General features: G+C 42.8%; 1 protein-coding gene across 7 annotated transcripts in view; it reads right to left on the reverse strand.

Moving 5' to 3' along the window:
• The window catches only part of nhsa (Nance-Horan syndrome a (congenital cataracts and dental anomalies)), a 94,950-nt gene that overhangs the window by 12,059 nt on the left and 57,367 nt on the right, over window positions 1–25,524 (reverse strand). For 3 of the 7 annotated variants that reach the window (XR_007450252.1, XM_049588919.1, XM_049588918.1), the window contains exons 2-5: window positions 7,285–7,437; window positions 5,792–5,925; window positions 3,763–3,825; window positions 852–1,044 (exon numbers count right to left, since the gene is read on the reverse strand). Coding sequence is in view for 6 of the 7 variants with exons in the window: in XM_049588919.1 (XP_049444876.1) it covers window positions 852–1,044; window positions 3,763–3,825; window positions 5,792–5,925; window positions 7,285–7,437 (543 nt within the window). In the remaining variant the exon portion in view is untranslated. Of the gene's footprint in view, window positions 1–851; window positions 1,045–2,819; window positions 2,886–3,762; window positions 3,826–3,938; window positions 4,062–4,128; window positions 4,180–5,791; window positions 5,926–7,284; window positions 7,438–25,524 lie in introns of those variants that run through there. The other 4 variants (XM_049588920.1, XM_049588921.1, XM_049588923.1 and 1 more) reach the window with 4 other exon arrangements.

The following is a 25,524-nucleotide window of genomic DNA, read 5'->3' on the forward strand; positions in this document are numbered from 1 at the left end:
TGTCTGTGCCCTAAATAGATGCTATAGGTGACAGTTAGCTTAGCTTAGCATAAAGACTGGGAACAGAGGGAAACAGCTAGCCTGGCACTCTCAAATGTTTAAAAATACACTTATTCACGTTCTTGCTAACATTTAGCTGAGAAGATTGATACCACTCTCATGTCTGTGCACTAAATGAGACGCTATGTTAACTTAGCTTTGCTTAGCACAAAGACTGGAAACTAAGGGAAACACCCTGCAGCTAGCCTGGTGCTATCAAATTTTTAAACACACACTTACCAGCATGTCTAAAGCTCATTATCAGCATGTTATATCTTATTTTAAACCTTTATTTTAGCATTTTCAGAATCAAACAAACACTCAGCGCATAATTTTTAATTTCAGAGAATATTTGAGACTGGCTAGTACTCGCCCTAACCATGACCTTTTTGTCCTCATCCTAACCACTTCCAACCTGGACACGTCAACGTGATGAGTACCGGCCAATCACAGCACTCAATGAGATACATAGGGATGATTGTAAATAGCAGAGTAGCTGCAGTGTGATTATTCTTACCTGTGTGCAAATAGACACAATCTTTATGCTAAGATGAGCTAACCATCTTCTGGCTGAAGGCTTATATTTAACAGACCATGAGAGTGCTGTCAATCATCTCATCTAACTCCCAAGGAGCAAGAAGGCGAGCACATTTCCCAAACAGTCTAACTATTCCCTTAAGAAGAGCTAAAGAAAGCTGCTGAGGAACAGAGTGACAATCTCTCCTAACAAAGAAGTTCAGGATCTCTGCGCCACTGCTCAGTCCTGTCACAATACACAGATTCAGACATGAAACAGAACGCTGTAAATTTACCAGTCACATTAATGGGGATGACGCATGAGGTGATGACTTGTGAATTGGTTTTCATTCTTTCCTCTGGGGTGGGCAGCGGCAGGGCTTTAGACCAGTTAGTCTGCTTGTCCAGGGTGGAGGGGATGTTAGGGATGGGAAACTTAGGCCGGTGACCTAAAGCCACCCCGTCAGTGTCGGGGTCAGAGGGCGCAGCCTGCAACAGATGGATATTTGCATGGTTAGGTTGTTAAGGTTAGGTGGCATTACGTGAGAAATGGTAAGGCAGAGTAAAAAAATGACCAAACTCGGCTTCAGGAAGGGGGATGTGTAGAGTACAGTGATTAAAGTCAGGGTTTGTATTGTCAAAGTGTCTATCTGGGAAAGAGCTGAACGCTAGATGGAGAGATTAGTGTCTTATTAATCTGCTGCAAAGACTGCTTAGTGTCAGAGCGGAGGCAAATCAATACACATGCCCTTCCAGGAGCTGAGTTTCATGTTTGATCCATTAAAGGAATACTTCACCTACAAAATAATTATTTGTATACCAATTACTCAACTTGTGATACAATGAATTTGTGGGGAAAACTTTATTTTTCTCACATGCCTCCGCGGTGAACAAAGAATCCAAAAACTTGGAAATTTCTTTATAAACTGAAGACATAGGGGTCCACGTTTACCAACAGCAAAACTATATCAAAATATCACTTTACAAACTCTGCAGTATAATCCAAGCCTCATTTTTCTAATCATATGCTCAGACAGCCCTGTATGACGGGGAACTGAGCGGGAAGAGAAACTTAATTTATGCTCTCTTCAAAGCCAGACTCCATTGACAAAAACAGTAATTTTATGTTGGTAAACACGGGAGCTGCTGGTTGACCGCTGCCTCCATCAGCAGCTTGTTTGTGTTATTGTGTGATTTTGGTGGATCTGAACTAACCCTTTAAAACCCCGAAGTCACACAATAACACAAACAAAAAGGGACCATTTGAGGCAGTGGTAGACCAGCAGCTCCTGTGTTCTGCGTCGTAAAATTACTGTTTTTGTCAATGGAGTCTGGTTTGAAGAGAGGTTAAATTAAGTTTTACTTTTAGTTAAGTGTCCCATCAGAGAGGAGTGGCTATTTGGGAAGTACTGAGCATAAAACTGCATAAAAGAGACTTGGATTATATAGTTTGTAAGTAGATGTTTTGATGCAGTTTTGTTGTTGTTAAATGCGGGAAATCTTTTTTTTTTTATTCTTCGTTCACCCTGGAGGCATGTGAGAAAAACATAGTTTTCTTCACAAATTCAACACAACACAGGACAACTACTTGATATACAAACAATCTTATTTTTGGGTGATATATTCCTTTAAGTAATGTAAATAAAAAGCATGCTTTAGAGAGAGACAGAAATGGAAAGCACGAGAAACAATCAAAGAATCTACTCAGCAGGTTTCATGCAAAAAATAAAGTGCACAAAGGAGAAATTTAGAATTTAAAACATGGTAAAACCAGGAAACATTGTTATACCTTCAAATAAAGTTAACAGCACTGACTGTATCCAGGCTTGCAAAAATGTCAGACCAATAAAAAGTTTGGCACACACTGTACAGCACATGTCGTGATAAATACTAATTCAGCTCTGGGGAAAATAGACCTTCACTTAACGGCTACTGCACGAGACAGAAATGTGACAAACAGTAATTTCCAGTCACAACATGCTGCTTTGGGAACTCTTAGCTCATGCTCCGAAAATCTGTGGCTCCTCAAGTGACTCTCCTGCGTAATACCCAGTCTCCGGAAATATTTGAGAGGAAATACTTTGCAGTAGCATTCCTGTGAACGGCAGCTTCAGTATCAATCACTGCACGGTCCTCCCCTCTGACTCCTCCAGAACTCCAGATCCTTTTTCCATGGGCCTCCTCAGACTTTCAAACTTAAATACTCTAGATCCCCTCTTACTTACACCACTGTGATAAATCAATTTAGACTATTAAGTTCTTACCTTGAGATTCCTACAGAGAGACACATGTGAAACTGGGAGTGATTCTCAGGCTCAACTGGTTCCCACCTCCACAACCCGACAACCTCCCACCCCCATTAAAAGCCAGCTCTTGAGCCTTTGTGCTCTCTGTTCCCGGCAGACCAATGAGACCCCGACAAAAACCCCGACCACAAAAGAAACCGGTTTCCTTGGAAACTTCTCGCAACTAGTAGAAAAAAAAATGAAAAGGAGAAGCATTTACAGCTGATTTGTTTCAAGAACAGAGAGGCGGTTTTTAGGAGAGGAAGGATGAAAGAGGAGGAGAAAGAGACGGTGAAGGAAAGGGAGGAAGAGTGGACACGTACAGGATGAGAGGGGAAAAAAGGAGTGGCAGTGTTTGGTGTTTGTCCACGGGCTCATTTCGCTCTCACAGCGGGCATCAGGCACGATATATTTGGTGAAAAAAAAAAAGCTGCAGAAACATGAGGATGTCAGCCCTCTCAGGGATGGGTGCAGTGAGGAAACCGCAGCACTGAGGGATCATGGGTAATCACAGGCGCAAGCTTGGAGAAGTCGACCCTATCATTAGAGAAACCCCGGCTGCTGGGCAGCTGTGACTGTGGCCCTCACACACACATTCTTCACATACTGCACAGCCCGGCCCTTCACATGGACTGCTGTCTGAGTGCGTCAATGTATGACGTGTCGGCGGGGACGAAACTTTAAAGTGGTTCTCTGCTTCAGTTTCACTATAAACACGTTACACCATGTTCCTGACTGGTTAGAGCAGGATGCTAACGACTGCCGGAGAAAGGCTGCATTAAGTGGGCATGCATTTAAAGAGACTCATTATGTAAATTAGAAGGAGTCAAACAAACAAGAACAGGTAAGGAGTTGAGAATAAAGTGTTAGAAGGAGCACGCAGGAGCCAGGAGGGAGGAAGGGAGGGAGGGAGGACCACTACCTTTCTGCTCCAGGGAGAGAAGCGGCAACATTCGGTAGGGGAGGAGGAGCGGGTGGATTCAAACTGAAGTACAGGGCGAAACAAAAAAGGACAACAAAACCACATGACATAAATGAACATGGAGATATTCAACATAAACACACACGGACAAAAAAGACAACAACACTGGGGGTAACCTCGGTGAGGATATTTCAGTCAGCGCACGTTGATGAGATGAAAAAACCTTCCTGAAAGATTTATGCAACATTTATTCTCATATTTTCAACATAAATATAAAGTCATGGCTGTTAAATGAAAATTTAAACAACCATGCTCTGCACAGACCACATGAAACAGGTTACGAACACGTTCCACCTCCTTCTTTACCTGTGAGTGTGCTAACTGTGTGGCTGCGTCTCTAACAAGTCTTTCTGGCTGCTTGGAGGGAGAAAATGTGCATTTCACTTATAAATCTGTGCACTGCAAAGTCATCTCTGTAAAATACAATACAATTTTAAAAAAAAGGAAATAAACTCTAGAAAAATAAAAATGCACTCACAGCATTTTAAAAATTATCAGTTATGTAACTAATAACATGCTTGACAAGAAAATGAACTCTGTTAAAATATTATGACAATTTAATGTGGTCATTAACAGTAACATATCAATATAACAATGAACAGGAAATGGTTCAATTCATTAAGTGGCGAACCAACATGTCTGTCGTTCTTATTAATGTATTAACTGCTTCCCTCGTTTCAAAACATTTTAGATTAAAGGGGACCTATTCTGCTCATGTTCAGGTTCATACTTGTATTTTGGGTTTCTACTAGAACACGTTTACAAGCTTTAATGTTCAAAAAACACTTTCTTTTCCTCATACTGTCTGTGCTGGGGCCCCTGTGTTCACCCTCTGTCTGAAACGCTTTGTTTAAGCAGAGTCATACTCCTCAAAAAGCCCAGTCTGCTCTGACTGGTCAATATTTCCAGGTCTTTTGCATTGTGGCGTCTCTGCATCGTCATTGCAGCCAGGGGAATGACTGTAACGGAGTATAGTGGCACTTTCTAATATGAAAAATCTCCAATTAAAGTTTCTAAACCAAAATCTGTGCAACCGACATGTTCCAGTTACCCTGGAAATCCAGAGTTCTCGCTAGAGCACAATTTGAATTTGCTCAGCGAGTCACTCTGGCAATCAGTGATCATACTCATTACCCATGCCGTTGGAGCCGAGCTGCACCAATCACATCGGTGTATCTGATATAGGCGGGCCAGATGACGACGGCGCTGCGACGACGAAGTCCGGAATCAGTCAGTAAACATTGCAAGATGGCTACGGATGAACACCAGCTGTTTGAAACAGCTTTGGCCGCTACAATGAACGAGTTAGACTTGGCTTTTTCTCTAAAAGAGGAACAGAAGACGGCGCTCGAGTCTTTCCTTTGCAAGAAGGACGTTTTTGCTGTTTTTCCGACCGGATACGGCAAGAGTCTAATCTACCAGTTAGCTCCGCTGGTAGCTATACGTATACGTCACCCCGTGTATTGTTCTGATTGGTCGTAGTGTTATCCAATTGCGTGCATTGATATTTACAAATGCATGCTTGGTACCGCCCCTTAAGTTGGGCCATTTGCACTTCTCATAGCCAGACCCTAAATCTTTCTAGATTTGGGTCTGGATTTCCAGGCTATGTTCCAGTAGGAATATGATTTGAAACTGGGGAGAAATTAACAAACTCGCCAAGCAAGTTTACATGTTTCTCTGACGTTAGCATGTAGCTACATGTAGCAGTGTATGTAATGCAAACACTTGCACAAATGTGCCTGGAGCTGATGACCATATAAAAAAATCAGTAGAAAAATCGAAAAAAGAGGTTACTTTTACAGACATTTACCTAATTATTCAAAACTTCGGCAAGGTTTAATATGAATATCCGACGTTTGTTCATTTGTATATATGATAGAAAATAGAGAAAAGCATAATAGGTCCCCTTTAAACATGTACAACATTTTCAAGAAACACTGTTCTTGTGTAACGTTATGCATCTCACCGTTGTCAAACTTTGGCCTCTCTTGTCGTTCCTTTGGACGATGTGTGGGGAGGGGTACATGGGCATGGGGGGCATCGCAGAGATCGAGATGGTTACTCTCCGCTCCCTGCTGCCGGATCGTCTCCTCTGGTGATCTGAAATGAGAATCGATCTGTGTGTAACCCCCAAATACTCACACACATACACACATAAAGTCTAATGTACATGAAGGACAGGTTCACAAGTAGGCTTGGGCAGTATCACAGTATTATGTGGGACGAGAAGGGCTGGCTCAAGATTGTGACAAGCGCCTGCAAAGGAGGAAGTGGTAGCAAGTATTACACTGAACAGAAATTGCACATAAATCCTGATTCTTAATTGAGATGCATGGTACCATGATTGTAACATCTAATATTCTAATGTCTTTTTACATGTCGTCTACAACTCAGATAACAGTGGACACTCGACTCAAAGGCTTGTTTTTGTCTGTTGGCGGAATTTGTACCCAATTTACTCACCAGGGTATTTAGAAATCCCGATGGTGTAATTTTAAATACTGTCAAAAATACAGACATTCATCTTTCTATTAGACCCACTCAGGTGATGTTTTGAGGACGTATTGTATATGGTGCACATCACACGGCATCAGAGGTCTGGGGATGACTGGGGATAACGTCACAGGACTGTAAACAGTCTGCTACTAACGACCGAGAGAGACAGAGGGAAAATCAGCATATTTTGACGTGATAACCTGACGAATTAAAGGTTTATTTCAACCAAACCAGAGGTGGTGATTGTGGGAACAGTGGACTAACTCACTTACTAGACAACTTATTAATCAAGCTAATGTCAGTCTTCGATCACTGAAAGAGAGAAACCTGAATTCAGACGGTGTACTGTTGTATTTCTCTGGGAGTAGGTGTAAGAATATTACCTTTATTGTCTGCTTGGGACTTTACGTTGTTTATTTGTTAGACTTGAAAAGCTAAGAGAACTTGCAAGTCTTAAATAAAGGTAGGTACCGTCAAAGCCTATTCACAAGTCTGTCTCAAACAATATCCACATGGACAGGAGACAAAATGTGAATCTATCCTTTAACCACAGACTGGAGACACAAGGTACAGAAACAGAGATTGCACACAGTGCAAAACAAAGAGAAAAACACAACAGGCCTGCGATGAACACTGCCATTGTGAAGCTTATAATGATCTGATTTAGATTATGTCATCTACTCTCACACTTTCCTCTGCTGCTCTGGGTGCAGTTGCAATCTACATCCACGAGGAGGCAGAACAACACCAGAGTAATAACAGAGGCAGACCTCTGTGGTGGGAAGTATGAGGACTTTTTAAGTAACACAAATAAAACAAGAACATGTTTTTAAATGACATGTCAAATAAAAAGTTGAGTGGGTTAATTGGGAAGGAAAGAAAGAGAGGGAGGGAAAGTTTGGAGCAGCTGTTTGGCTTTGCTGCTGCGCTGCGGTCAGACTGAGCGTCAGAGGGGGGCCTCACCTCGGTGCGCGGCCCACAGGCTGAGGTTGGCTTGCCTGTGGAGGTCTACAACACATGCTGGCCGTGTGGAGGGGTGGAAAACGTTCCTCTGCTGGTGCCAGGGAGCTTGGTAATGTGCTGTCAGCTTACTCTCCACATCCAGGTTGGACACCGCTGTCAGAGAGAGAGAGAGACGGAGCAGGTCAGAAAAGAAACAGCAAAAGCAAATGGACAACAAGAAAACAGAGAAACACACAAACAAATCTAACTGTTGGTTTTTTTTACTTTCTCTATTAGTATTTCCCCCTTGGTGCAACTGCAAGAGCCAAGTCCTCTCTGAGCATCAATATTTATCTATCTTATCTTATATTTAACCCACACTCTCCTCCTCAGATTCTGTGCAATGGCTTGAAACTTGTTGCCAATAATATGGAGTCACCCAGCTGCTGTTCAGAAGGCGAAACAGTCACAGTCTCAGCTGACATTACCACTTCAAGTAGGGCTACGTAGTGAATCGAATATTGATCACAATCACAATTTTGGCTTCCCACAATTACATGAACACGATCGACTGCAATATTGACATTTAAAATGTGCCCCACTCATGGAAAATGGTAAATGAACTGCACTTGTATAGTGCTTTTCTAGTCTTCCGACACATTCACCCATTAACACACAGGTGGCCAAGGCTACCATACAAGGTGCCATCTGCTGCTCAGTAACATTCACACGCATCCGCGCACACTGGGAGCAATCTGGGGTTCAGTATCTTGCCCAAGGATACTTTGACATGTGGACAGGAGGAGCCGAGGATTGAACTGCCGATCCTGCGATTATTGGACAACCCGCTCTACCTCTGAGTCACCGTCACCCGTCACTAAAAGCCACCTTCCACTTTTGAGGAACTGTCATGTGGCTGTGCATGCATCCTGTGAAAAACTTTCCCGATTGATGCAACTGCAGGCCGTCAAAACGAAAATCCTCCAAAACTCTGCTGCCACAAAACATGACCACATCACAATCATCTGTTACATGTTGCTCTTAGAATTGATTTTAAGATTTTAATGATGGCATACAAAGCCCTGAGAGGCCTCGCTCCAAGCGATATAACAGATATTTTATTGCTCTATGTTCCCTCTCACACCTTGGGATCCTCAGATGAATCTTTTCTTGTTGTTCTGAGGTTGAGATTAATTCTCAAAGGTGACAGAGCCTTTGTGGTCAGAGCTCCATGACTTTGGAGTCACCTGTCTGAGATCAGGGCTGCAAACTCTGTCTCATCTTTTAAATCACTTCTGAAAAATTGCCTTCGTCTTTTATTTGGTTATGTAAAGCACTTTGTAACTGTGGATTTGGGAGAGAACAAATCATATGCACAGAGTTCGAGAGACTTGTGTCTGCGCTGCAAAGCAACACAACTAACTTGTTAAACCACGTGACAAAACACCACAATCTGCAGCACGATGAACACATAAAGGCCAAGAAGAGTAATGTCGCTAACGTCACCTCAGTTAATCCCCGTCTCTGTCCAGCGTCAGCTCAGACATCCATGACAGCAAGCTGCAGCGTGTCACAGTACTGTGATCACTGTTAAAAAATAAAGCAATAAAAATACAGCAGCAGATACCGAACCATAGGAGAGGCACTGAATTCAGGTGCAAACAAAACCTATCAGTTATTTTGATGCAAATGAGACGTGAAACGTCTTCAGGAAACTCAAGCAGGTCCAGTTACCTACGACATAGTTCTTATGATTGATCAAAATAATCATGATTTACATTTCTGTCATTGTGCAGCCTTCACTTCAAGTACTCTTCAACATCTGCCCTGATAAATGAAGTCCAGCATGTGTCACTGCAGAAACTGTGTGTGCCAACACATGTAATGGAAAAGCAACTTCCATCATGAGGGGCGGCCTGCTGAGCTCCACGGGCACCACTGATGAGACCTTTAAATTTCCACTCTGACGTTCTTGTGGTGATGCATCATTAAGGTGAACTCAAACAAACAATCGTTCCATTACAGCAGTGATGTGATGCCATGAGAGCAGCTGGCTTACAGAAATGTTTGGGGTGTGAGGTGAATGTGAAGCACCACATCGGAGCCGCAGCCTGAGAAAGAAAAGCAGGATGATCAGGACAATAGGCTGTTTACTAATGCAATGCTATTACCTGCAGCAAAACAATGGGCATTAATGCAACCTGATACTGTGACTTTCATCCTCTAAACATTGGCCAGTAGCTGGACTAATCTCCCAGCTCCCCCTCTCACCTGCTCAGGTTACACAGAGAGAGACGCTCAGCTCTCACGTTACACTTCATACATGAACGAGGGGGGAAAGTTTAAAAGGAGCTGTTTTCTTGTTTCAGAGTTCCCACACATTTTTACCAATGAATTTTAAAAACTTTCCCACAACTTTTCCCAAATATTTTACCCCAATTCCATGACTTTATCGTAGTGGTTTAAAACGCCCTGTGACAGGCATTGTAGTGAAACTGTAGCATGAAATACGGAAATGATTTTAGGTCCATTTTAGGTATTTCACAGGCTGTTTTTGTGATTGTTGCGGCCTGAAATGTTTGTTTCATGGCAGCTTTTCTAAAAAAAAAAAGAGCTATAAATGCTGCAATGTTTTTATATGCTTTTATTGTGATGAATTTGATCAATTTGCAGGTGAAATTGCAAAAATAATTGTGATGCTTTCTCAGGATTCAGAGGGAAATATCATGAGCATTTAGTGTTTCCCACAGAATAAGAATCTGCTTGTGATGGCGGGAGGATTGGGGGGTAGCAACAGCTGATCACCATCGATCAGCTGTTGCTACCGTTTGACGGGGTGCCGAAGGACCGCCCCCACACAAGGCTCTCTTCCTGCTCTCTCTGCCTGGTTAAGCACAAGCTAACACAGCACATGTCATCTCGTTCCTACTCGCCATAGGCCTGCAGCAGCGTTTAACATCCAGCACTGAGTTGCTGTGTGTTTCTGAAGAAAATGTTAGTGACAGATATTGGATCAAAATATTGCTAGTGGCAAGCAAGAAAGGTTTCACTGGGAACTAGGGTAAATGGGTAAATCTTTGACACACACATACTGCGACTACAAGAAGCACAACTAGAGAGAAAATGGAAAAATGGACTCAATACAAGAGTCAAAAAGACGACACTGGACTGGAATAATAATCAATAGATACACTAATCCATAAGGCTGTAAAATTTTGGTGAACTCTCTTTAGGTTGCCTCTCTCTCTCTCTCACACACACACACACACACACACACCCTCTTTGCACTGATACTCTTGTCTCCATTAACTCAAAGCACATGGGGAGGGCGATCAAGGTCAGAATCTCTGCTGGAAAACACCATCACAAACTCATCAGACCAGATCTACGCAGTTACTTTCAGAATAAGAAATGACAGCATTAAAACAACAGTGTGGTCAGAAGATCAACAGCACAGCCTTGGCCTGAGATAACATCTCACACATCTGTAGCAGAATCCAACAAAAATGTACAGGATTAATACTAAGCCTTTACTTTGGCAGACTAACACATCTGTCAGTCTTCTACCTGGCGGACATTTCTGGGCTTGTCCTTGACCTGGCTGCTTTACTGAACACACTCTGCCTGACCCTCGTGTCAGACAGGAGGCTGCTTAGGCTGAGCACGCTCCAAGTTTGCTTTGTAGTGCAGCCAGAAGCCAACTTCAGTCTGTTTCACTCAAAAAAGACATAGCTCAACTGCTGATGGCAGCAACTAAAGGTCGGGGAGATTTAACTGAGGCTCAGCCTGCTGCTGATTAAACTCCTTCATATGTAAAGTGATTTCTTGCAGTGCTGCTACTCTGAGTGCTCTGACAGTTCCCCAGGAGAGTCAGTGTGTTTATCTGTAACCCAGAGACACCTTGACGTTTTCCATAAAAACACCCCGGAGTGATCTGAAAGCCCTCTGCTGTGACCCTGCTGACCTGAAAACAAGCTCTGTGCTCTGTCTCCTGCTCAGCTGTGGATGCCCGAGGTGAAGTTATCAGAGAGTAAACTGCTTCATAATGAAAATGTTTCACTACATGCCACGTTTTACTTTGCTCACATGCTGCGAGGAGGCAACAATTCATGTGAATGTTAACTGACTCTCTGTGGAATTGTTTGTGGTATGTCATCGTATCATGTCATCAATACTTCAACCCTCAAATGACCATTTATGTGTCAGTTACTCGGCATGTTACGCTGAATTCATGAAAAAACGTTTTTCTTGCACTCGAAGAATAAAAGAAGAATCCAAAACTGAGAAAATTCTGGATGAATTGGAGTAAAAAGGAAGTCATGATGAACGACAGCAAAACTATATCAAAACATCAGTTAACAAACTCTCACAACTCGTGCAGTATAATCCGAGTCTCATCCCAGGTACATACTCTCTTTCAAGCCAGACTCCACTGACAAAAACAGCAATTTCACCTCACTGAACACAGGAGTTGCTGGTCTACCACTGCCTCGATCAGATAGTTTAGAGGGTTCGTTCAGCTTCATCAAGTCACACAAACAAACTAACTGATCGAGGCAGTGGTAGACCAGCAGCTTCTGTGTACAGAGAGGTAAAATTACTGTTTTTGTGAATGGAGTCTGGCTTACAGTTTAGTTTCCCACTGGAAAGGGTTGGCTGTTTGGGAAGTACTGAGCGTATGACTGAATAAACAAGACTTTTTATACTGCATGAGTTGTGTGAGAGTTTGTAAACAGACGTTTTGATATTGTTTTGCTGTTGTTAAATGTCGACCCTTATGTCTTCAGTCTTCAATTCTCTCAGTTTTTGGATTCTCCGTTCTACGTGGAGGCATGCGAGAGAAACAAAGATGTCTTCAGGAATTCAAAGTATATAATGGAGTCATGGGTGCAGATCTGATGACAAGTTTGGGGGGGACACAATCAGTTGTGATTTTTTTTTTTCACAGAGCGCTTGAGATTGCCAGCATATTTCACGATTTCATAGAGGCTCATCACCATCACCAAGTCATTCAAAAAGCACTACAAAGAGAATCATATGCTTACCTTTACTGTTTATTTCTCTTAAACAGCCAGTAGTACATGGAACCAGCCATCACCCTCCTTTTCACTGCTTCGCTGTTAGTTAATGCTACTTCTAGTTTCAGGGTCTCAGGCATGTTCTGTCCACTCACGTTCTCATCTCTCGCCTCTCACGGATTCCCATTTCTCCTCATCATCTTCCCTTTCTCCCAGTATATAGGACTACTGTATACATTTGTTCAATTTCAATCATTTAAGCTATTTAGAATTGGGGGGGACAATTTGTGTTTTTCAGAATTTGGGGGGGACATGTCCCCCCGTCCCCCCCGGATCTGCACCCATGAATGGAGTGAGTAACTGATGTACTGTGACAGTGGCATATTGAGTGTATATGATTGTTACAAAAAACATAACACAGACAGATAGTTGTGTAAAAAGTTGCTACTCAAAATTCATCAAATTGCTCATTTTACATAAACTTCCTGCAGTTGCTGTGTTTACTCTTTGGATTATATGTACAGCTTATACATTGTTCTGTACTGTTATTAGTATGCATTGAATATAACATTAAATATCCATAAAGCATGTCACTTACGTGTCAGTGTAATAAATGAAAGCAAAGGGATTCCTTAAAGAAAAAGGTTGGGAACCACTGATTTAGATAACTGATGTCTGGGAGGTGATTAAGTAGCTAGAGCCAGGAGATGGTTAGCTAAACTTTGAAGCTAACTGTGCTCCGTCCAAAGTTCAGATATATACCTGATATGCCCTAAGCTAAGCTAAGTGTAGCTAACAAGCTCCTGGCTCGAGCTACATAATTACCCACCAGACATCAGAGTGATCTCAACCATCTGTCTTCCATTTCATTCATCCCGGTGTTTCCTCTCATTAGTCACCCATCTATATGTGTATGTGGCGATAAGCTATGCAACACAAGCCCCCAATACTTCAAATTTAAATCAGCAGATAAGATTATGATGCATTTCTGCTGCTGAACTGTGGGGAGATAAGTGAGTAACCAGTGATGTGCTGGGAGATATGAGCCCTCTGACACTGTTTGTCAGCCTCTGCCCTCCCCCACCTCCCTGCTGAGAGATGAACTGTTGGCCCTGCTGTGACACCCGCAACGTCACCAGCACACTAAAAACCCATTTGACAACAATAACAACAACTAGGACACACACTGTGCTCAACTCCGTTTCACTTTCCCTGTTTTTGTCTTCGCCCAGCTTTTAAAAACACACCAGTACTTCCTCTCACAATGAAATCTGTGACTTTCAGCGGAGTGAGGCCGCGCACACACGACAAAGCACGAGTGCATGAGAGGCCTATTGAGAGGTTTTCATGGGGTCAGACGTCCATATGGGGAAATCCTTTAACGGGAGAGCCGTGGTCAGCTGTTGCTCCAAACGAGGCCAAAGAAAACACATCAGCTTTCAGTCATTTCATTGACCTGTCGGCAGCTTTCTCTTCCTTTCACATGGAACTGAGTGATCTTCAACACGGCCATGGTGAGCCAAATGAGCCACACGGCCTCAGGTGAGAAGAAAAACAAAACCTTGAGCAAAAACTCTGAGACAGTCTGACACTTTACTTGATTTTTTTGCTGGATGCTTTTCCTCTTTTCAGGCTTTTCAGCCCACTTATTTTCACTGAAGATCATCCTGTGAAGTTTCCCGGAAAGGCAACATCAAGCACTAAATTATCCGCACCATGACACAGCCTATCAATCTTTCCTCCTCCACCCCCTCCTCTTCATCTGCACCAGGATCATCCCCCAGCAACCTCACCGCTATCAGCCCTGCCAGCAGGCCTGCAGGCCAAGAGAAGGGGGATGAAAGCCTGCATCCTCAGACTCCCTCTGCCTTGTAATTTACTCAGCACCGGCCCAGACAGGAGCCAAGACAAACCCCTCACACCCACACTCACACTCTCACACACCTACAATTTGCCAGCGGCCTGGGAAAACACAGATGTCAGTCACTCATTAGGTCAGACTTTGATAAGACAAACCTTTTCTGAACTTCACAGACAGGAAGACAGGCTGCTCAGTCAGCTTTGTGTATATAATGTGAGTTAGTGTGTTCGATTAAAGGAACAGTGTGTAAAATTTAGTGGCATCTAGCGGTGAGGACTGCAGACTGCAACCAAGTTAGATTTCCTTCCTTTTTACCGGGAGCAAAATCATCCGTAGAGGTCTGTTAATGTGCTCTCAGACCTAGAGTCGTATCCTTTGGTCTGAATCAGAGACTCATGTTGTTACAAAGTTGTATAATTGCCTAGAGTTGGTTTGTGTTCTCACGGCAGCATTTACAAGCGGACCAGATCAAATGCCTTGTGTGAGAAAGCTGCTCTTGATTGGTCAGAATTTCCATGTGGGAAAAATCCAGGAAGTAAAGCAAACGTTGAAGAAGAGTACACTTGCAAGATAAATGTGACACTTTCTAATGTCACAATGGAGGGACAACTACGCAGGTTGATTTTAGCGCTGCTCATCGTGGACTATATTGCTGTCATTGTTCATTTTAGTCAAAGCATACAGTTTGAAAACGAGGCGCGGCTCCAACTAGAAAACAATGTTTTGATGCATTGGATGTGCTGAATGTGCATATTAAGGCAGTACAGGAGGAGGTGCACATTAATAATCCTCCAGGACTGTAACATGCTCATGTTTAACCCAAACAATGTGTCATGTGACTGCAGTTGCTTCACATCCAGGTCGGAACACCTTCTCACCACAAACGAACTGCACCAACCAGACTGAGACCACCTCTTCAAGAAGGTCTCAGTCTGGTTGTTTTGGTGCACACCTGAGTGTGATTGCTGTGTTCACACCTGCCCAGACGAACCGCACTGAGGGGGCAAACGAACTTGAGTTTGATTGAAAGCACCCTTATTCTCCATGGACAAGGACCCGCTCCCGATATAGATATAAACCTCTCATTTTAAGGTAATGAAAACACAACAATTCTTATTTTCAGGTAATTACACACTAAAGAAAGCATGCTTATTTTATCATATCCCATTTCTGCCAATATATTCCCCCACGTCCTACACACTGGACCTTTAAAAACTTATTCAAAGTTCTTTTGGATAGGAGGAACACAAATCACAAGTCTCGGCTCTGCAACGTTTCTTTAGTGAGCACTTAACTTTCCTACTGCACAAACAATGCAGCAACAACTTGGTGTTGCAGCATGGAGGGCTTCCCCACAGTTAAGTTGTGTTCTCACTCCCTAACACACGTTAAACTAACCAAGCAATCAGCCAAGCAAATGTCTCCCACACAGGCCAAAGAGAAGAACACTCTCATCTCTTACATCTTGCGTCAACACTCAAACAAAGTGCAGACATGTTTGTCTAACCGCTGTGGTCGAAGCAGTGAGTTTTGCATGCAGTGCAAAAAGAAACGGGAGGTGAACGCAGCTCAATTAAAGCTCCAGTAAATTATACAGTACCTCTCGATGAGAGTGCAAGGCAGCATCCTAGAGCCATGACAGAGCTGTGTGGTTTTAACTCTGAGACATTAAATCAGTCTCTCCCTCCGTCACCTCAACACAAACCCCTCATGTCTCTGCAGCGACGTCCCTCGGCTCCACTGCCACACTGACCTACAGCCCCGCTGGAACATCTGCTCACACTCCTCCCCCATGTCCCCTTCCCCACCCAGCCAGCGCTGGGTACAGATGGTCTGGCCAGGCCTTGACTTGGGCGACCACTAATCTGTTTATGGTCTGCTACAGGAGAGTAGGAGTGTTAATCCAAACCGCTGAAACAACACTGACCGCTTAACCCACAATGCAGGATCACGGAGGGTGCGGAGGAATGCTGAAGGATGTGCAGGACAGTGATACTGGGATTGATAACTCAAGTGTTAAATATCAAAATTCAAGCACACGTGTGTTATTGTCGTCAAAGTTTTTGGATAAATCCCTCTAAACAATCCAGTCCAGCACTGTGCTGTATATCATAGACGACAGTAACCAAATACTCAACAGACTATTCAATCATTCACCTGCAGACTAAATATAAAAGATTTCACATTAACATCTGGATGCGTTTTAGCACACACTGCAGTGCAAAGGAACAAATAGAAATGCTACTAACCTTTATCGGGCAAGAAACAACATGTAAACAGATACTCATCAAATAGCTGAGAGAATTATCCGCATCTTCCCTGTTGCCAAAAATGTAAAAACTGAAATCTGCTTGCTGTCACTGAAGAACGGCCCACAAAGAAAACACAATGCTGCTCTCCCACTGAGTGTCTGCAGTCAGCCGCTGGTGAAAGTCCCCTCTGAGGTCCGATTAGTGAAGCACAAAGAGTAGAGTCCCATTGCCAGTAGACACAGAATAATACCCGTCTCCCCGGTAATCCGCTCTGAGCCCACATCCTCCCAGCTGATGGTGATGTCGCTGCTGCTGACCCGCTGCAGCAGGTGGGGCGCAGGAGTGTTTACACTCAGGGAGGAGACGAGGCTGGAGCCTGCAGACCTGCTGGGATGGTGACGGGGACGCTGACGGGAACAACTGCAACAACTCTGTTTGGGAATCAAGTTGTTGAAATAATGATAACGACAGCACTGATGAGCGGGACATGTGAAGGAAGGTCAGCTGTTATATCGAAATCTGCAAACTCAAAACAGACTGCATAAACTAAAAAGTGTAACTTTATCTACGCTCTCTTCAAGGCCAGACCCCATTGACAACAACAGTAATTTCACATCGCTGAACACAGGAGCTGCTGGTCGACCTCTGGCTCTATTAGTTCGTTTTAGCATGATATTGTGCGACTTTGGCAAATCCTGAACTAACCCTTTAAAACACCAGAGTCACACAGTAACAAAAAACACCTACCCGATCGAGGCTGTGGTAGACCAGTAGCTTCAATGTTCAGCGAGGTAAAAATACTGTTTTTTCCAATGGAGTCTGGTTTTAAAGAGAACACGGATACATTTCACTTTCTGTCAAGTTCTCCGTCAGAGAGGCCGTCTGTTTGGGAAGTACTGAACATACAACTGGATATAAGAGACTCGGATTATACTGTACTAATTGTTTGAGAGTTTGTAAATGGATGTTTTAGTGTAGTTTTCCTGTTGTTAAATGTGGACTTCCTTTACTCCAATTCACCAAGAAATTTCTCCATTTTCTGATTCTAGGCTTGCAGCTATCTGTTTGAAGATTTACCTTGATATAAAAGTCGACAGTTATCATACCTTGTACATTCACTTTTCTACAATATTGATTAAAAAAATGCAGCTGATACAAAAATTTCAATTATAGTAATAAAACTTCGGTTCAACCAACAATAACGCGTCTTTCTTCGCAGCTAATCGTACTCGAGCCGAAGTCTGACACTCTTGGTTGCGTGTTTTCTGCACGATGTCTGCTCGTTTTTCCTGGTGCTGATGACATCAAAGTCTTGCAGAGATGACTTCATCAGCTCTACAGCGGCAACAAATTAGGACTATAACACTAAAGTCTAGTGGAGGGGAGGAAAAACGTCTGTCTAGTGCACCGCCATTACTGTAATCCGACAATAACCCTTCTGTTTTCGTTCCTTTAAAGGTCAGTCTGATTAATAATAAGTCCTGTGATACTGTTCACCGCGATTTTGACGTCGCAGAGGATCTTGAGAGCCACCTTGGGTCGGAGGTGAGTCAGCAGATCGTCTGCCACGACGAGTTCTCAAGTGTGAACAAGCCTACGAGCAAGCCGCCCCCTCGTCTGTGACTGGGACTGGATATCTGGCATGCTAGAAAACTGGAGAAGTGTGACACGAGTGACAAAGAGCATCAGTCAATGAGAGGCGGGATACGTCCCATGTCTGCACACAGGAGGACGGAAGAAATGTGAGGAAGACAAGACACAGGGTTGCCAGGTCCGCTTATTAGCCGCGACTTTGAACTTGTTTCTAAAGTGGAGTTTCGTATTTGGGCTTGCTCTCTAAAAGTCACCTTTCTCTATATATATCTGTCTAATAAGTTATTTAAATGCATGATAGTCGCTTCTTCTGGGCTTGTTCCCATAGCCCTGGTTGCTTGTTTCTCTCCCAAGATCTGGCAACACTGACAAGCTGGCAAGCAACAACAACAACAATGGCGGCGTCCACAGGATCACGGGGAGTGCGTTGTGTTTGGACCCAGGATAATAAAGAATATCCATGCCTTTACAATGTGTCGTCTCCAAGTTTGGTGACGTCACCATGTTATCTGGGGCTCTGTCTACGAGGGCTCGGGGGAGAAATCTTGTGACACACACAGGACTCCCGATGACAGAAACACACGTCGCCAGGTATGAACACTCAAAAGATTACAAAAGTCTCAGGGTGAAAATCATGTGATGTGAACTAGGCTTTATCGTACCGAAAAATCTCATACCGCTGCAAACTTATTGGATTCTTAGTTAACTGTGGAGTCATGCAAGAACAAAGTTGTCTTTGCGTGGTCAACACATGACACAGGGTGAGTAACTGAAATGCAAATGATCATTTGAGAGGTGAAGAATTTCAGCAAACTCACCTGCCCTCTGGCACAAATGCACTTTTTAGCATGCGACGGCTAATTATAGATGAGGCTTATTTTAGTGCAAGAGACTAACACTCGTTCTCTCTTTCTCTTCCTGTAAACTGAATGTCTGTGCCGCCACACCTTTCCAGATAGTCCCTCCCTCACCTCACCTGGAGCTTTGATGTGGGGCGGCAGGTGGGCCCTGTGACCCCTGCTTGGAATGTGATGCTGGGAACCAGGAAGCCTACAGGGGGGCTAAATGAGCCATTGTTGCAGCGTGGTGCTGCTCTCAGCCGCCTGCAGGTATCACAGCAAAGGGCTGCTACACTGTAATCAAACCAGCGGTTGCCTTCCTGAAGTGCCTTACTGTCCCTCGACACCAGTCGTTTAATTACATGGTCCAGAAATGAAAAATAGCCCCCAATTATGAGATTCTATTTATAGTCTTGTAAACTCCGTGACATGTTTAGAGTGTTTAATATATTCTTTAAGTAGTGAAATGTATGTGAGAGGATGACATCACCGCAGCAGGAGAAGTAACACAGGTGTGTGAGGTTGCTCTCGTTTAATTGCAGTGCGCTTGTATTTCCTGACTTGAGGTCACAGCATCAGCACGCGTTGGCAGTGCCGCAAGCCCACACACGAAAACTCGTCTGGTGGTGAAATTAAATCATACTTGTGCTTCGGGAGACGTCGCTTTGCGCTCAGATTTGGATCAGCGCCTGGACCGTCTAACTGTCTGCCTGCTTGTGTGCCAGGAGGAACAGCGGGGGTGGAAATGAGGAAGGAAGGGGAAATCCCATCTGATATCACAGTTTCCATTATCATTATCATTACCTCTCCGTAGACACAACACAGAGCTGATGGCAAATAATGACACGGACAGGCTGCTTGTCACACTACAGATATTCAGTACAGTGTCTGAACCCTGACGCGGTGATGTAGCGACACGTAAACCTCCACACAAACAGCTTGGATTGACAAAAAAAATATTTCAACAACTCAAACCCACATCACTCACAACTTGAACCTCAAAGCTTTCCCCCTGTAACACACTCCCAAACAGAGCTATAAAATTTTAAATGTTTATCGGTTTCCTAAACACACACACACACACACACACACACACACACACACACACACACACAGAGTTCTTAAACAACTTTGACTAAGAATTATTTTTGGATAATATCTGAGACCATGCTGCTGCACACGGGACATTTCCTGACACTGAACTCCTCCTGAAGCTGTAGAAAAAGGAGCGGTGCACGACTGAGGCCTGTTTTCTCAGCTGCTTCAAATTACCACTACAAAGTCCAACGGCGGGCTGCGGTGACTTTGAAATACTTTCCATTTTCAAACCTCCAGAGTGGTACATACTGCCGGGTAGGCACGGTGCCAACGTGAGGATCTCTCCCTCTGAAGACGGCGAGCGCAGATTCTGGAGGTTTGGGGAAGAAGACGGATGTGTCGAGCGATGGTTAAAATGTCTGACATGCTCGGAAACATTTCCTTTGTAAAGATTTAATGACACATGGAACGTTCATAAGAGTGTGTGGTGTGTTTTATGGCTCAGTAACGAGCAGGGAATTTTGTTCAAGCGTCATAACATATTTATGTGACATTAACATTAAATTCGGACATGTTTCTGAGCAGAGGGCAAAAGTTTGTACATCTAATAAACAGGACTGGGGAGGAACAGAAAGTGAGCGCAGAGTTGGACCATAGTGGTTCTTTACAAGATCAATTTACTTTTTATACTAATGATAAGCTGCATGACCATGGATCATATTAAAGGGGTCGTCCGTAGCTCATTGTTTTGGTTTTACGACCCACAGCTTCAAATTCCTGGTTACCATAACAACTTGAACGTCGTTAGTGACGCACCAATACGACTTTTTCAGTCCCATTTCCTGTGCATTAGGTATTGGCTAGTCTCTATATACAGACTCTACATTCACTGAATGTACCACGGAGATCTTGCCTCCGGAAGAAGAGCGGAAGAGCCCTGGTTTCCAGTTGTAGGCTGTTTGTAGTCCGCATGATATTAACCAATCACATTTGAGCCGGCTGCAGTTGTTGCCAGGTTAAACGGTCCGTGCGGTGAACTAACAAGGCGGAACATAATTGGCGTCACTGCAAACTCTGAATCCATCGCAATGGTTCAGCATATTTACTGATATATAAACAGAAGTCAGGAACGGAAATTCGCCTCCTCCGCCCAAATCAAACCGGAATGCCAAAAAATCGGGGGTCTGCCCCCAGAGGCTGTATCGCCATCTGCCAGAAGTCAAACGCCGAATACAGCCGATGGGTTCTGAGAATGGGTATCGGCCAATACTGAGCACCAATCAGATACCAGTGTTTAATTAATAAGCTGTATGACTCACTGTGTGAAAGGGACTGGGATCACTCTTTGACTTAAACAGTGCTTTCCTAACTTTGAAAAACAAAGTGAAGTGAAGGGCAAAAAACACATGAACTGATACTTTGGTTTCGTGGTGGAGACGAGGGTAAAACAGAACTGAAAAAAAAAACCTACTGTTTTCTTGGCAATTTTGTGTTTGTCACTCTACAGGTTGGATTCAACGGCCTTGACTCCCGTCGTGCTGAGTTTGAAAAACTTTCTGTATTTCAAAGTGGCTCATATGCATTACCCTGTAATGGTTTCAGACAAAAAATGTAAGTTAAATGGCATATTTTTGTAGAATTTGCACTTCTCCTTATCGTCCAGAGTACAGTGACAGCGAGCTAGCAAGAGGGTGAGGGGCCAGAAACAAAATATGAGTGTTGGTTCCACTTTCCTTATCTGGGTGACATTAGCGCAAGAAGAAAAAATAAAATAAAATAAAATAAAATTAAATTAAATTAAATTAAATAAATTTAAAAAAAAGACGCTACCAATTATTTTGAGATTTCACAATTTATTGTTAGAAGTTTTTTTTTATTCATAAAATTCTACTTCCTTGTATAAGCAATTTTTTGACTCTTGAAATATTGATTTAAGAAATGTTAATACCAATTGAGGTCTTTTTTCTGATTAATGAATTCAATGCCTTTTAAGACTATTTAAGGATCAGCAGGAGCCCTGAAATAAAAATGAGCATGAATTATAATCAAGTGTTAACCTTTTAAATGCAGCAAAAAATTGGTCAAAACATTAACTGGAATTAAACTGCAACTGCATCAAATGTAAAGATAACACGGTACACTACTGAATCACGATGAATCATAAATTGAAATTTCTCAATTGTAGGATCAATAAAGGTGTATCTTATCTTATCTAAATGCCAGTATGTGTATTCTGACATAAAAAAATGGAATTGAATTTGATTAGATCATCCCTATTGACACAGATAACCCATCCAGCTATTGGAGTCAGTATCTGCAGATATTCAATATTAGTATCGCAAGTATTTCACAAGAGTTACTGTGAAAAAGATCAAAGCTAACAACAGCTAAAGCTAACTTTTACTGTGTAGTACTTTTAATCTGAGCGCTGTTTGAGGTTACACCAACAACTAGAGCTGCACCTAATGGTTACTGTCATTAATGTTATTATTCAACAAATCATTTATCTTATAATGTATATTACATTATATATTTCATCATTTATAATATCTCGCAGCCTAAGATGACATTTTTAAATTACTCAAATTCAATTTTGCCTGAACAACAGAGCTGCAACTCATGATTATTTTCACAGACGGTTGATTATTATCTCCATTAATTGATTAGTTTGGTCTATAAAATGTCAGAAAATGGTAAAAAATGTTGATTAGTGTTTCACAAAACCAATGATAACGTCCTTAATTATCTTGTTTTGTCCACAACCCAAAGATATTCAGTTTACTGTAATGAAGGAGTAATGAAACCAGAAAAAAATGCACATTTAATAAGCTGGAATCTAATAATTTTGACTTTTTTTTCTTTAAAAAATACTCAAACTCATGAATCAATTAGCAAATTATTAGGTGATTAATGTCATAGTTGATAACTAATTGATTAATCAATGAAGATTTGCTGAACTATAGTCAAATATGTTCATTTACACTGATGTAAAAAAGAAAAAAGCAGCAATCTTCACGATGGAGGAGCTGGAACTAGTGAATGTTTGGCATTTTTGCTTGAAAAATAACTTCGATTAAATAAATGTGGATACATTTTCTGTCCATTAACTAATCGATTACTTGCTTCAGCTCTACCAACAGTTAACAGCAGGGTTTTATTAAAGATCTGCAGCAGTCAGGACCAGGCTGCATTCAGGGAGCATGGAGCTCTCTCTGAAGTTATGCACTGCAGTTAATCATAAGTCACGCTCAGCAGCTCACACAGGAGAAGTGGGAGTTTCCCCTGCAGTCACCAGTTCGTTCGTAAAACCTTGATTTAGGAGTGAAAACAATGATGAAATCATCTGGAATTTACTGTAAGCAGATCTGCCCCGATTCAAATCTCTCACACCCGCTTCACTTCTGAATAAACTCTCCGCTTGTCTGCACTGCAAATATGTGTGACCCCGTCCACTCAATGCAACCTGACCTCTTGTTTACCAGCGTCTGCATTCGCTGAGCAGTGAAAAGGAAAGCAGGACAAAAACTGTGAACCTCCAGCTAACGGGGACAGTCATGTCATGTTCCTGTCCTTTACGTACACACTCAGCGGGGTCAGCAGAGGTCAGGGCTCGCATTCAGCAACCTTTTACCTCTTGACCTCTAGACACCTCATTATTAGCTCTGCACACAGACTGGGAGGTCAGCACACACCAGTAAACACTGGAGTAAATCACCAGCTCATTGGACACTCATTCACTCCACTCGGCCTCCTCTCTGTCACAGTGAACGCTGCAGTCACTGGGTTTTAAAATGCTCAAGTAAGCTGCTTGTTTTTTAAAGGGACAGTTCACCACAAGATCAAAAACACATATTTTCCCTTTTACCTGTAGAGCTATTTATCAGTCTAGATAGTTTTGGTGTGAGTTGCCAAGTGTTGGAGATATCAGCCGTAGAGATGCCTGCCTTCTCTCCAATATAATGGAACCAGACGGCACTCAGCTTGTGGTGCTCAAAGCGCCAAAATGACCCAGTCACTCAAGATAATCCACAGACCTTATTGTGAGCAGTTAAATGTCGGTACTGTTTCCTGTCTACCAAACTACACCCACCAACCGTATGACCGCGCAGAAGGAGGTGTGTATCTACTCATGGACAAGAGGCTCATGCTCATGATAGTGCCAGATGTGAACTTTACTGGCGTCCTCTTTTGAGCTGTAATGTTAGCTAGCTCAGTGGTGCTTGCTGAGCTAGCAGTAGATGCACCCTTCCTTCTGCGCGGTCATACAGTTGTTTGTAGTTTGGTAGAAAGAAAATAGTTCCTACATGAAACTGCTCACAACAAGGTCTGTGGATTATCTTGAGTATTGAGATTTCTGGAAAGAGACATTGCTGTTGAGCTTTTCAAGTCAGTTCATCCACCACTTTTGTCCAGACTGAAATATCTCAACACCTACTGCCATTAAATTTTGTGTGGTCATTCATGGTCCCCGGATGATGAATCCTAACGACGTTAGTGACTCCCTGACTTTTTCCTCTAGTGCCACCAGCAGGTTAAACTTTCCACTTGTCCTGTAAAATATCTCAACATCTACGAGATCTATTGGCATCAACTTTGTTACAGATATTCATGGTGCCCAGACGATGAATCCTAACGACTCTGATGATCCCTGACTTTTAAAGGAGCGCCACTATGAGGTTGAAATTTGTGGTTTTGAGCGACATCTCTTGTTAACTATTAGACGGATTACCAGGAAATCATGCAGGAAAAATTTTTCTTTCTACGGAGAGTAAAGCATGCATCTACTGCTAGCTGAGGAGGACGCCATTAATGTAGTGTAGTTCAGTAGAAGAAAACATAAAACAAACTGTGATGACTTCTGGAAAGAGACATTGCTGTTTGAGTTTTTCGATGCATTTTTTTTTGCACTTTGAGCACAAGCTGAGTGCCATCTAGTTCCATTATTTTGGAGAGAAAACAGACATCTCTACAGCCGATATCTCCAACACTCTGCAACTCACACCAAAAAAATATGTAAAAAAAAAAAAAAAAAAACCTGTCTTTTTGTCTGGGGTGAACTGTCCCTTTAAAACTGATTTCAGCAGTAATAACTGTCTGCTGATGATTAGTAAAAACAAAATGTTTTTGTTGCAATTGCTGCCCTGAGAAAATGTACTAGGGACAGAGAGTCCTTCCTTACATGTATAAAAACAGAACAAATAACTGTAAAAAGAAAGAATAAAAAAAGAAACAGCTACTCTCCTAAGTACACTCAAAATTCCTTTTCCCCTTAAATCAGCACGGAGTTCATTTTACAGCCCTGTCCTCCTGATTCGCTGTAAAGGCCTCTGGGAGGCTGCAGCACACCCTCTCATATCACATCATTTAACGGTCTTTGAGGTCACAGCTGACTCCTATTGGGCTGTAATGGCTCTCCTGCTGAGCTTGGCCCGGGTCCCTGCTTTCGCTAGACCTTTGAAGTGCTCACACACACTTACGCCCAGCCTGAGCAGACGAGGAAGGGGTGTGTCTGGGCTGGTCCCTGCTGAAATAGCTCTCTGGGTTTCCGTACCCTCCAGGTACACCTGGCCTATTAGTCTCACAAATGAAAATGCGTGCCCTTTGACCTCCCGCTTTTGTTCGGTCTACACTCCCGTCTCGCAGGCACCTCAAGGAAGGCG

Source organism: Epinephelus fuscoguttatus, linkage group LG10 (genome assembly GCF_011397635.1).
Source record: "Epinephelus fuscoguttatus linkage group LG10, E.fuscoguttatus.final_Chr_v1".
NCBI classification, from domain to species: Eukaryota; Metazoa; Chordata; class Actinopteri; order Perciformes; family Serranidae; genus Epinephelus; species Epinephelus fuscoguttatus.